This window comes from Scardinius erythrophthalmus (genome assembly GCF_964197995.2).
Source record: "Scardinius erythrophthalmus genome assembly, chromosome: 15".
In the NCBI taxonomy this organism is placed as follows: domain Eukaryota; kingdom Metazoa; phylum Chordata; class Actinopteri; order Cypriniformes; family Leuciscidae; genus Scardinius; species Scardinius erythrophthalmus.
This window is the reverse complement of record NC_138235.1, coordinates 12,233,772-12,247,659: the sequence shown is the minus strand read 5'-3', so window position 1 is coordinate 12,247,659 and position 13,888 is coordinate 12,233,772. Positions and strand designations below refer to the sequence as shown.

Below are 13,888 nucleotides of genomic sequence, written 5' to 3'. Positions count from 1 at the left end.
TTATTTACTTTTTTTTTTTTTTTTTTTAAGAAATGATTGCAGGGACAGCATATGTAACACATTATAATTAATGATTTGTACATAATTGGCAACTAAACTGCACAAACTTGAATAAACTGCACTATTTGCATTAGACTGCATAGGCTTCTTCCCCCAGTCTTCTGTTACACCTGTTTGCATGCATTTCACATCTCCACTTCTGATTGGCTAGCCCATTTTCATCCCATGCTCTTATTGGCCAGCTCTTCTGAGGAGGCGGGGCTAGGTTAAAGTATCTGAGATGCCTTCAAGAAAAGCTCCATGTATATTCAGCCAAAACACAAGAAACAGAAGAGAGGGCAGAGTTTAGTCTGTTTTTCAAAAAAAGAGAGAGAAACCAGGATTTCAAACAGAGAAAACAGATGGCAGGTCTTGGAGCAATCAAGGGACTGGTGTTTTTGCTTGGAGTATTCTCACAGGTACAGTGTTATTAGTCACTTTATTTTTTTTTTACCCTTTATTCATGTACGAACAGTTCCATAAGATGTAGTAAAGAATGATGTAGGGATAAGTTAAGCAGTACTACTTAATACAATAAATTATATATATATATATGTATGTATATGTGCATATGTATATGTGTATATGTGTATATGTGCATATGTATATGTGTGTATATATATACGTGTGTGTGTGTGTGTGTGTGTGTGTGTGTGTGTGTGTGTGTGTGTGTGTGTGTGTGTGTGTGTGTGTGTGTGTGTGTGTGTGTGTGCGTGCGTGCGTGCGTGCGTGTGTGTGTGTGTGTGCGTGCATGCGTGTGTGTGTGTGTGTGTGTGTGTGTGTGTGTGTGTATATATATATATATATATATATATATATATAAACATGTTTTCCATGATTATGTCATTCATTAATATTTTAACTTTCTATTTGAAACATTATTCAGTTACGAAAAACACTTAGAATTCAAAATCTAATAATAGGGACAATGCATGCAATTGTTTACTTATAAACGAATGTTTAAATCTAATAAAAGTAATTTTGAATTGTTTCATTTACAGGCATCAGGTACTGCTCATCTGGATCCAATTTACAGTATCTGTTTAAATTCAAACTCATTAATACACTGTTCTTGGTTGTCATTTGTATTAAATCAACATCATTGATGAATACCTCAGAAAGATACGTTTCTTGTATTATTCTTTCAGCGAGCACAATGAGCGTGAGTATTTTTACGGTGACATCAAAGAGTGCAGTGCTGCGCTGGAGCAGGTATGAAGGTGCATTGTCCTACAGAGTAACAGCTTCCCTCAGGAACTCTCCAGTCCCTGTGGTCTTTGCCAGCTTTGGACAGAACACTATTATGGGCTCCGTTAATTCCCTGAATCCCAACACTGCATACACCTTTCGTGTCGAGGCCCTGGGCAGCCTCATGAACATGCTTGCAGACGCTAGTGTGGATGGATCTACTGGTGCGTATACTGAAAACTGGTGATGTCTTACTCAAGAGTAGTCAGTGTGACAGTGTGAAAAACTTTAAGCGATTTCAGAATTGTAAGAAATTTCAATGACCTTTCTTTGCCTGGAAATTCCCAGTCATAAAACCCCTTTTTCAGGCTTAGCATCTTGTTTGATAAACTGACCTTGTTGCAGCTTAATATTTCTAAATCAGTTTGGCTCCTACCAAAAGCATCGTTAATTGCAGTAAACTGATGATTTGTTAAATGAATGGAACTGTGGAAAACATTCTGAATATGAATTTCTCTTCTTATGTTTAGCTCCCGATGTGCCCACCATTGAGATGGCCTCCTCTAAACAAAGCCAGAGTATCACTGTGGAATTCACTCAGGTCTCGGGTGCAACTTCCTACATCCTGCGCACTGAGACAAACGATGGATCTTTCTTCTCAGAGATCCCAGTGCCCACGTCTCCGGGGACTGTCACCAACCTCCAGCCATACACAGACTACACTCTCAGTGTCATGTCTGTCAACAGTGCAGGCAGAAGCCAGCCATCCATCTCCGTGGAGGCAAAGACAGGTATATTTTTCTCCTCTCTCTCCACCCTCTTTGACCTAGAGGCCAAAGAAATGATCCATTCATGAAGGGACAGAGTTGGCTATTCTCTAACCCTCACCCAGTGCAGAAACCTTATACCTCTCTTTGAAAAAAAAGAAAAAAAAAAAAAAACCATCAGGATAAGCTACATAGCTGATCTCAAGGGCTTGTTTTTTAGCAGTATGCATATATTCACATTTTTAGTGAAACAGGTTTCTCACGCATGTATACTTATCCAGGTATAAAAATCTGAACTATAACAAAAGGGCTGCCCTCCTCAAGGGACTGGGCACAGAAAATGTGTTCCGTGTCTTCACCTTAGGGCCCTCAGCAGTTTTGCTTCATTGTTCAGGTAGCACGTTTTACACCTGAGATGGTCACAAGAAAATAATAAGGGAAGAGACCTTAATTCCCAGAACAGGATGCATATCACTTACAAATATCAACAGAATTACGTCATGCATACGATCCATAACAGCACAATGGGATGTTTTCTTCAAACATTTTAAGCAATGTTTAACTCTTTCACAACTGCCTTGAAGTTTCCAGTGATCTTTAAGATCATGATTAGCTGGTTCAGGTGTGTTTAATTATGGCTAAACTCTCCAGAAGCAGGACTGGACATGCCTTTTTTAAAAGGGTTAGTTCACCCAAAAATGTAAATTCTGTCAGTAATTATTTAAGAAATATTTAAGTTTATCAAGTGACGAGAATACTTTTTGTGCGCACAAATATAACTACTTTATTCAACTATTAATTTTCTTCTGTGTGGGCCTCTGAGTGAGTTCACGTAGTGTAACAGCACAACGCTTCTGGGTTGTACGTCAAAACATAGGCGTACAACATATGACCAACTACATTTACAGTAGGCTACATATTAAAGACACCTACTGAAATCAGCCATATTCATTGGTTCTGTTACTTATTTCACATGCAAAGAGGTTAGTCAATCCTAAACTATGCCATTTAGGCCTCATCCACACTACTGCGTTTTCGTTTAGAAACGGAGACCTTTTGCTACATTTGCACCTCACGTCCAGACTAAAACGGCAATAAACGAAGACCTAAAACAGAGAAGTTTAGAAACGCTGCAGACCCCGTTTCGCGTTTTGAATCTCCGGAGGGCAATTTAGTCAAGACAGGTCAAAACGGAGGACTTTAGAAAGAGGCTCACGCTTGGCTCTATGATTGGGTGTCATCAGTCATGGAGTACACACAGGTAATATTCAGTGCCAGTAAACTCCACCCGCTGGAACAGTTTCTTACAGTAAACTGCCACGTCTCAGGTGCGGCTCGTGCGGTAAACGCATGCTAGAAATAGAATCGACGCCTATTTTTCATGCATACGATCCATAACAGCACAATGGGATGTTTTCTTCAAACATTTTAAGCAATGTGAGAACTGTTTTAGCTACGACACATCAGGAAGTGGTAAGAGTAGAACCCATGCCTAGATCTGATTAAAAAGAATGGGGAAAGGAAGGGATTAGAAAAGAACAGTTGAGGGACAGTCAGAATATGGGGAAGGGCAGGACTGGAAAGGAAAGGACTGGACAGGGAAGGGAACAGAGGGACTGAAGGTAATGGATGAGAACAGTGGGGACCTGAAGAACGGGAACAGAAAGGAACGGGAGAGGCACAGACAGGAAATGCCAGAGAACGTAAGGGAATGAAAAATTACAGAAAGGGAACAGAAAGGAACAGGAGAGGGACGAACATGACATGCCAGGACGAGGGCAGGACAGGACAAGAAAGGAAATGATGAAACAGGAAACGAGTGGAGGGGAAGAGAAAGGGCAAGTAGGAAAGGACAGGAATGAAAAGGTACTGCTCTGATTACTTTACACCATCTGACACCTGTCAGTTGTCTCTCATGTCTATTGCACTTGAACAAAATTAACTTATACCTCAGAATTAGATCACTTAGCTTGGGATTCAATCTTCAGTGAGAAAAAAATACTTTTGGTCACAATGCAGCTGTCTGTCTGATCTCTTACCATTATTGTTTCTCTCTCTTCCTCCTTCTGTTGGACCCCAGTCCTCCCTGCTCCTCAGTTCAACACCAGCTCTCCCAGTAACAGCAGCATCCTGGTGAAGTGGGAGCCAGTCAATCATGCTGTCCTCTACAGCCTCAGCATCACCAAAGACAGCTCATACAGCCAAAGTCGCTTCAACACCACAGACATTCAGTTTCTCTTTCAAGACCTGGAGGCAGGAACCCTTTATTGTTTTAAGGGAAACGCCTGGAGTCCCGAGAACATTCCCGGAGATGACTTCACAATTTGCCAGATCACACGTAAGAGGATAGGAATGGAAAGAAAGATACTTAAGTTAATTGAAAAAATGTCATACCTCTAAATTACTCTTAAGGAAGAGAAAGGGATCGATAACAGAGCAACCAGCAACGAATGCGCACCAAGTACAGCATATTAGACAGGGCTTTACGGGACGTCCTGCAGAGTTTAGCTTCAACCTGTTTTATCACACCTGCATGAAAGGCCTTGATTAGCTGATCCAGGTGTGTTTAATAGGGTTGAAGCTACACTTTGCAGGATTGGAAATGTTCATTGATAAAAAATCTGCTGTAGTTAAGGCACATTAAACTTTGTTTGTGTGTCTCCGCAGGTGCTCCCACTCCTCAGTCTATTGCTCTGGTGGTGACAAGCACCCCTGATGCAGGTATTGTGGTGTCGTGGGACCCAGCCAAGGGTGCAGAGCAGTATGTCGCCCTAAGCTTGACTGGCCAGAACTGCTCCTCATCTAGCAACTCCTGCATCCTGATTCCTTTGAGCTGTGGAGAGACCAACTCTGTCACAGTGATCGCTGTCAACAAGGGCGGAAACAGTGTCCCCTCGTACCCAGTTCAGATTATTTCATGTGAGTAAAACAATTCATGCTTGGAAAACTGGACTTGCTCATTATGATGTACTTAATATTGTCAGGGTTTTCCGCAGAGTTTAACTCTTTCACAACTGCCTTGAAGTTTCCAGTGATCTTTAAGATCATGATTAGCTGGTTCAGGACAGGTGTGTTTAATTATGGCTAAACTCTCCAGAAGTAGGACTGGACATGCCTTTTTTAAAAGGGTTAGTTCACCCAAAAATGTAAATTCTGTCAGTAATTATTTAAGAAATATTTAAGTTTATCAAGTGACGAGAACACTTTTTTGTGCGCACAAAAATAACTACTTTATTCAACTATTAATTTTCTTCTGTGTGGGCCTCTGAGTGAGTTCACGTAGTGTAACAGCACAACGCTTCTGGGTTGTACGTCAAAACATAGGCGTACAACATATGACCAACTACATTTACAGTAGGCTACATATTAAAGGCACCTACTGAAATCAGCCATATTCATTGGTTCTGTTACTTATTTCACATGCAAAGAGCTTAGTCAATCCTAAACTATGCCATTTAGGCCCCATCCACACTACTGCGTTTTCGTTTAGAAACGGAGACCTTTTGCTACATTTGCACCTCCCGTCCAGACTAAAACGGCAAAAAACGAAGACCTAAAACAAAGAAGTTTAGAAACGCTGCAGACCCCGTTTCGCGTTTTGAATCTCCGGAGGGCAATTTAGTCAAGACAGGTCAAAACGGAGGACTTTAGAAAGAGGCTCACGCTCGGCTCTATGATTGGGTGTCATCAGTCATGGAGTACACACAGGTAATATTCAGTACCAGTAAACTCCACCCGCTGGAACCGTTTCTTACAGTAAACTGCCACGTCTCAGGTGCGGCTCGCGCGGTAAACGCATGCTAGAAATAGAATCGACGCCTATTTTTCATGCGACACGCAAGCGTGTTGGAAGCGTTTCCAGGCAAAATAGAATAAGAACAGATGTTTATATGTCATTTTGACACAAATACATATTAATAAATGACATTTTGATGTTTGAAAGCATTTTTTTACAGTCTATGTTTGAACGTCTGTAGGTTTACACCGGCACGCGCATGCCCAGTGTTGGTGAATGATCACGTGATCCGCATTTTCAGTCGTTTTAATGTGGACGGAGATCAATTCTAATATGCAGCTAAAACGCTGGTGTGGACGGAGATTGTATTTGTTTTAATTCTCTAAACTAAAACGCAGTAGTGTGGATGGGGCCTTAATCATTATGTACGAAGTGCTGTATTCCAAGTCTTATGAAGAATCATTAACTTTGTGTGAGCAGCTGAGTGAAATTTAAGCCATTATCACTGAAAATCTTGCCCTTTGCAATTCCTCTAATTGTCTATCCTGTTGTTTGTCAGTCCCTTGTCCCCCACAGCCTATCTGGGTGGAGGAGGTGGTGGCTGGGAACTGCTCTGTAAAGTGGAGCTCGGTCTCTCATGCAGAGTACTACACTACCTTTATTAAGAGTGATGATGGCATCGAGGGGACGTGCAACTCAACTGAGCCTCGCTGTCAGTTTAACTGCAGCTGCGGATACTCCTACATCATGAGTGTGTTTGCACACAACCAGGCTGGACCCAGTCCCCCGGGACCTCTCGTCAACCACACCACCTGTGAGAGCTTCATGTTATTATATGCAGAAAGCACTTTAACAAATATAAAATGAACATACCTTTCTTCCGAGAAAACAAGCCAAAAAGATTGATGACATGTTGTACTCCCAGCCTAATTTGTCCAATCAAATGCTCTCTAGAATGATCTACCCTGTACTAGCAATATCGAGTAGCAAATCATGGGGTGCTTTCTTATTTGTGCATCCTCATTTCCTTTCCTTGTGTCTTTGCTCCACTCCCTTAGATGTGAGGGAAGGATACACCTGTGTATCGTCGTAGATTTTTCCCTATCTAGCTCCTACTCTAAGTCTACCGGGAACGTCTCCAATCGATGTTCTCCCTATAAGTCTCCAATCGACGTTTAATATATAGTCTACCGGGGACGTCTCCAATCGACGTTTAATAAATAGTCTATCGGGGACGTCTCCAATCAACGATCCCTAACGTCTCCAATCGACGTTCAATATATAATCTATTTCTCTAAACTAACTCACCTGTTGCGCAGCAGAAATTAACAGACAGACTTCAGCAAATGCCCTTTAAATGCTTTAATCACGGCGGGAGGATCTCTCAAGCAGTTTTCAGAAAATCTCCCCCAAGAAGAAGCAAGTCCGGAGGATCTCAGACAAATTCCATTGAGAATCCCACCAGCTAACACGAATACAACAGTTTTTATAGAATAGGGAGGTATGGCAAAATGATATGAATTTGATTGGTTCTTCATATGCAAACCCTTCTGTTACTAGGTAAAGCAAACTTTGTTTTAATGATCACTTCATTGTTAATCACAAGGTTCAAATTTAGTCATCTGTCTAGTTTCAATGGAGGACGGAGGAGCGAGCAAACGAGGAAGCATACATTTGAGTATAGAGAGGCACCCATGGTCACGGCTGTGATGTAAACTAAAGTATTTAGTCTATTTAAACAAAGGGACAAACCATTTGATATATCCTATCCAGACTTACCCTTTAAACTGCAATTACATCAACACAGGGAAGAAAACTCAAGAGTCTTTAAACAGATCAAATGTCTTTACACCCCCCTTTAAATGCTGTTTTTGTCCTGTCCCACGGTGCCATAATTTTTACATAATTACAGAAACTTAATATATAGATTTGTGCCACATTTTGCCCCTAACTGCATGGGTTCCTCCATTAAATTGCGACGACTGCTTTAATTTATTCATTTTAACCTGATTTATCTTCACTTGCTGTCCACAGTGCCTTGCTGTCCAGAGCTCACAATGGTTTCTGCAGTTTCTTGGGAGACGCTGATGATACAGTGGTCTCCTGTGCGTGGTGCGGATCTGTATGAGACTCGTGCTGTGGATGCCACAGAAACGGTTCTGTGTAATGACACGGCACCCAGCTGCGCCCTCTCTGACCTCACTTGCAACAGCAGGTACAGCGTAGTCGTCATACCATGCAACGACGTAAGCGGCTGTAACCTCACCTGCAGTTCACAAACGCACGAAACTGGTATACTCACACTCAATTAAAATTTAGATCATGAATATGTGCCAAAGATGTATAATATACACACACTTTCTCTTTTTTTTTCAAAAAGCTCCATGCATGCCTGAGATCATCGGTGTGAGCCAGAGTAACTTGTCTAGTGTGCTGGTTAATTGGACTTCTGCTAACACAGCTGCAAACTACACTGTCACTGTGATTGGCACAGTGGGCGACATGCATGTCTGTCACTCAAATGGCACTTCCTGTCAGGTGCCCAACCTGCCCTGCGGCTCCGTCTATGAAGTCAGTGCCACCGCGTCCTCCTCAGCTGGAAAGAGCATGCCCAGCTACACCATTCCCCTGGAAACAGGTTAGCTTTCGATGGCCATTCAGAGAGCCAACATACCAACTGTGTCAAACAAGAAAAGTTCCAAAACCAAAAAAAAAGTTTTAAGAGTATATAAATACATTTTCTTCAAAAAGAATGAATACAACTCTTAAAAATGGGCTATTTAAACCAATATTTGTACAGTATGTGCTGAATATTTTAATCTTATGGTAGCATTAGCTTAGCAACATGCTAACAGAAAACGATTGAAATCAAATATGAGGAAAGTCGCTTGTGTGCTTTGAGCTTTTGACTATGTAGAGCATTTCCCCATTTCAGCTAGAGTGCTGATTTTGGGTTCTGGAACACACATGTCTTTTTAGTTGGAAAGTCTACAAATATAATTTTATTTATATATTTTTTTCAGCACCTTGTTGCCCAGACAATCTCACTGTGAGCCAGGTGACCCAGGCCATGACCAACGTGACCTGGTCATACGCTATCGGCGCCCAGACCTTCATCGCCTCCCTGTCTTCACCACGAGGCAATGCGCAGTGTCACACCATGGAAACAGGATGTGTGATGGGATGCATCACCTGCGGCACTAACTACACCGTCTCCCTGGAAGCGATCAGTCGCACCGGGCACAAGGCGGAGTGCACCTATCATGGGTTTTCTGCCAGTGTGTTCTCAATAACTTGCCATTAATAGTGGTAGAAAAAACACAAATGCATATTGTCGCTGTCCATTTAATAGTGTTTCCAAAAAATGCATATTTCTAGAGAAAAAAAAACTATATCTTATTAAAAATCTTACAAAATTAAATGAAAATTACATAATTAGTCACATTTTGCACTATAAATTCTATCGTTGCACGTTAACTGTTACATCTATGGTAAAAATTCTAAATTGCACAAAGTGGACATTTGGGTTTTTCATCAGACAGTAACCATATAAAACACAGAACTTCTTCTGTAAACTTCTGGTGTGATTATTAACCTGCCTTCATGTGCTATTGGAAATTTCCAACTTCCCACTTCTGAAGTCGCAATTACAAATTTGATGCATTCAAGTGCGTTGTTGTCATAAAGAATATGGAATCAAGGAGGACGGCAAGTTCATTCTCGTCTATTTCTTGGGAAAATCTTATTAGAGCCAAAATATATAGTAGATATGTAGTCAATATCCAACTGAATGTAAATAAAATGCTGCGGCCCGTTTGTTGGCTGCCATATAAACATTCACCTCGCTATCTAGACAGTCAGCTTACTGACAATTCAGGAATTCTGTCAAATAAATGCTTTTTATTCTCTGTAAAGTACAATATGCATATATGTATATTAAATATGCAATATGCATCAAATATATTGTAAATAAATGCACTACTGTAACTGCAAGAGAAAGCAATATATAGAAAATATAGAAAAAAATATAGAAAAACAAATACTTAAAACTACAGAAATGATTCACTTTCTTCTACCATGTTTAAAGTTGAAAGGCCTGGCAAGTTAAGCAGACAGTCCACTAATACTCTAATGACAGTTAGTTGACATGTAGTTGCAAAGTTACTTGGTAGAATGTCTAAAGTGGACTATCGAAATAAAGTGTTACCAAATTAGTTTCCCAGTCGTTAATAATTAGTCATAGTCTGTGTAATGAATTGGAAGACTCAGTAGGATCCAGTTGCAGCTTTTAATGAAGGAACGTCAAAACAGGCAAGGGTAAATCAACAACAAACAGATCAACGGAGAGAACACAGAGCAGAACGAGGTCACAGGCAGAAGTCAGGGCAGGCAGCAAAAGGCAAAGTCCAATAAGCAATCCGGGTCAAGGCAGGCAGAGAACGATCAGAGGTCGGAGTACACAGTCCTAGGTCAATAATCAGATCAGCAACCAGAGATAAACGCTTGGAATTGAAAGCCGGGGCAATGCAATCCTTCGCAGAGAAGTGGAGTATGGAAGTGGCTTTTATGTGTGTGTGAATGAGGTGCAGGTGTGTGTGTAATCAGTGCAGTGCAGGTGTGTAATGCAATCAGTCCCAGGTAAGAGGTATGATGGGATATGTAGTTTTGTGAAGTGATCAGTCTGGTGTGGAGTGCCCTCTGGTGACTCTCAGAGGCACTCCAGCTGGTGATCGTTACAGTCTGAAAGACCGTCTAGGAAGTTTGAATTTACTATATTTAATTACTATAACACTTCTAACACTTACTTACTATAAATACTGTACTACAACACTAACTATAACACTTAGACAAAATATTGTAGATACATTTTTATTTAGAATAAGAAATAAATTTCCCTTTCAGCTGACATCATCTAGGCCATGAAGGTGGGGGAAATAATATTAGCCAATAGCCAAGCTATTTAGTAATTCATGCCGGCTATCGTGTGTAATAGCAATAATACCCCATGTTAAATCTAACGTTCTCGTCTCTCTCAAGGTGAGTGCTGTCCCTCTGGCATCCGTCTCTTCAGAGGAACCAATAACACGCTGCGTGTGCGCTGGAGGTCAAGCAGCGCCCTCACCAACTACACGGCAGAGGTCAAGGGAAGCGACAGCACTCACGTGTGCAGCCCAGAGCCCGGCAGCAGCGCATGCGATGTGTCAGAGATCGTGTGTGGGCAGGTGTACTCAGTGGTCGTCGCCCCACTGAACCGAGACGGAGCCAAGGTCCCGTTCTGCAACAGTAGGGTGTATTCAGGTAATGAGGTTCTTGAGGACAGGGGCCCCAAAAATGATTCAGACACACTTAAAAAAAATTATTTCCATTGCATTAGGTAAAATATCAGTTTTGGTAACACTTTATTTTACAGTGTCCTTGTTACATATGTTACATGTACTTACCATAGTAATAACAGTAAATTATGCATAATTACATGCAACTAACCCTCAACCAAACCAAACCCTATAGTAAGTACATGCAGTTGCTTAATATTACTCAGTACTTAAACATATTACACTGTAACAATGACACCTTAAAATAAAGTGTAACCCACTTTTTATTTTAAGGAGTTACAGTGTAATTATACATTTAAGTTCTGAGTAATATTAATTAACAACATGTACTTACTATAGGGTTTGGTTTAGGCTTAGTGGCATTTAATTATGCATAGTTTTCTATTATAACTATAGTAACTACATGTAACATGTGACAAGGACACTGTAAAACAAAGTGTTACCAAAATATCAAACCAGTTCTCATCTGCATCAATCCAAAAGGTGATTTTTATTGGATGTATGAAGTCAGTTTTCCCTTAGAGTTCACACACGGTCTCAGAGGAACCACAGTATGAACGTGAATCAAGAAGTGTGAATCTTTCTTTGAAATAAATGTCACTTCCTTTGCTATTGTTCTCTAATGCAAGGACATTCAGACACTTTTAAGTGTTGCATGGCAATGTTGCACTGTGATTGAACATTACATAACTGAAATGAATATAAAAATGCATGACTTTTGTCTTTCAGTCTCGTGTGTGGGCAGCAACGTCGGAATGGGTAAGAATGTGGACATCTTAGCATATGAAACTGAATAAATTGCTCAAATCAAACCAAAAATAAGGCAAACACGTCCATATGAAGTATCAAATGGTCTATTATTCAAAATCTAGGAAATGAAATATTTGACATTCAATAACTGAAGCCTTTCTTTACTCTCAGTTCTCTATCGAGGAAGAAGATAATGATGAGATGGATGTCCTTCAGACAGTGAGTTACGGCCATACAGACGCATGTATCATCATTACACACATTGGACTACCAGTCCTTTTCCACTCCTCATAAATCCACAATAAAATTGACTTAGTTCTTTTTCTCTTGTACAGCTTCTGGTAATATTGGACGACTGGATTCTTCAAAAACTGCCCTCAAACCTGTATCGAATTCAACAAAATAATTTACTGTGTAGCCAATGAAGTCAAGCAATTAACAAATCTGAATGTTATTACTTGAATAATGCAATTAGTCAGGATTCAACATGTCCAGTCACTGATGTTTATACATTTAAATTGCTTTAAAGATTTGTAATTTATGTCAATCATTAAATATAGAAGTGACACCGATTTATGGGAGAATTTATTTCGTACAAGTTGCAAGATTTTCTTACAATATGCAATTGACACACAATCCATTCAATTCAACAAACAATGAATGTGTGTTATTATTATGTTATTAACTTAATTTTCAGGGATCCCAAATGTTATCTCAGGGATTTTCACAAAAGACAATTAATGACCTGTTGTGTCAAATTATTTTCTGCTATTGGAATTTCTACAATTCTCCCCTCAAAACATCAGTTGATAGTAAATTGAAAGTTATTTTGGTGAAGCAGTTCTTTTTCAACATCCAAACATCTCACTTTGTAAAGTCCAGTGGTTACAGTTTACTATGCATCAGTTTCCAGGAATAATTGACATAAAATGAAGCTAACAGTAATTTCCCAGATTTTAAAAAAGAAAGGATCAATCTGAGGGCTAAATGAATTGGATCTCCTCTACAGTATGCGGTGCCTCTGAGGGAAATCTAAACCTTTTAATTGAACTTCCCTTGGATGTTTGTTAAATACATTATTTGTTGGGATGTGAATAAACATCTATATTTAACAATAAAATGAATTCCCTGCATTAATAATGCGTATCTGTGTTTGTTTCCCAATTAGCAAATAGCCACATAGTCACAACTGTAGATGCCTACAGTAGGGGGTGTGCTGGAGTTCTGCAACTTAGGTGTTAATATAATGATAGACAGACCGAAAGAAAGATAGTTACAGAGCTAGGCAGGGAAACAGTATCTATGGCAGCAATCAATGTGTCACGACTGAAAAGTTCCCAAATGTCCTCGAAAACCAGCCAATACACAAGTTTGGGAAACCAGTAAACCATCATATGTTTTTTTTTTGTGTGTGTTTTTTTTTCTTCAAAACTAAAGAGGAATTCATAATGCATAAATAACATATACCACTGCTTAAACAATCTAGAATTATGTTCAAAGACACATTTAGCCAGTAGTCCAATTACCAACACATTATTCAGATGTTCTAAAGACAACGATGCAAATAAATTAGGGCTGTCAAAGTTAGCGCGTTAATAACGCGTTAACGCAAAATCATATTAACGGCACTAATTTTTTTAACGCGCGATTAACGCAGCGCGTATTTTCTGTTTGACCCGTGACCCAACCCCTAGTTGGAGAAATGAAGATACACAGTGTTGCTAACTTAGCGACATTGCAGACCCCTTTAGCGATTTTTTTCCCTTCAACAAAGCGCCCAAACCTTATTTCGTTTCTGAGAATCTCCCGGTACCGCCGGTACTGCTCTCCCAGCACGCGCGCGCGCCTCTCTCTCTCTCGCGCTCTCTCTCTCTCTCTCTCTCTCTCTCTCTCTCCCTCTCTCTCTCTCTCTCTCTCTCTCTCTCTCTCTCTCTCTCTGCGTCTCGCGCGGAGGAGCAGCTCTTTAATTCACAGATATTATGTTGCTTCTCTAATTTTACAAGTAGGCCTATAGCCGAAATCAGAGCACAGATATTGTCTTTATCTTATGTGTATTTGATTTCACCAGACGACGG

The 13,888-nt window shown here is 40.3% G+C and overlaps 1 protein-coding gene across 1 annotated transcript; it reads left to right on the top strand.

Moving 5' to 3' along the window:
* Nucleotides 1-1,193: 1,193 nt before the first annotated feature.
* LOC308703093 (fibronectin type III domain-containing protein 7-like) lies at nucleotides 1,194-12,384 on the top strand. Its single transcript, XM_081386364.1, has 12 exons — nucleotides 1,194-1,451; nucleotides 1,758-2,018; nucleotides 4,075-4,332; nucleotides 4,662-4,913; nucleotides 6,290-6,544; nucleotides 7,765-8,022; nucleotides 8,111-8,368; nucleotides 8,754-9,008; nucleotides 10,768-11,028; nucleotides 11,793-11,822; nucleotides 11,985-12,032; nucleotides 12,149-12,384. The coding sequence occupies exons 1-11, from the start codon at nucleotides 1,196-1,198 to the stop codon at nucleotides 12,005-12,007; spliced, it is 2,367 nt and encodes a 788-aa protein (XP_081242490.1). The 5' UTR covers nucleotides 1,194-1,195; the 3' UTR covers nucleotides 12,008-12,032; nucleotides 12,149-12,384.
* The last annotated feature ends 1,504 nt before the right edge of the window (nucleotides 12,385-13,888 follow it).

Excerpts from the sequence above, each read along its gene's own strand:
- LOC308703093 (XM_081386364.1), top strand. The coding sequence starts at position 1,196 with ATGAGCGTGAGTATTTTTACGGTGACATCAAAGAGTGCAGTGCTGCGC. Across the intron at positions 6,545-7,764 it reads TCTCGTCAACCACACCACCT|TGCCTTGCTGTCCAGAGCTC; the intron begins GTGAGAGCTTCA and ends TGCTGTCCACAG. Across the intron at positions 8,023-8,110 it reads TTCACAAACGCACGAAACTG|CTCCATGCATGCCTGAGATC; the intron begins GTATACTCACAC and ends TTTTTCAAAAAG.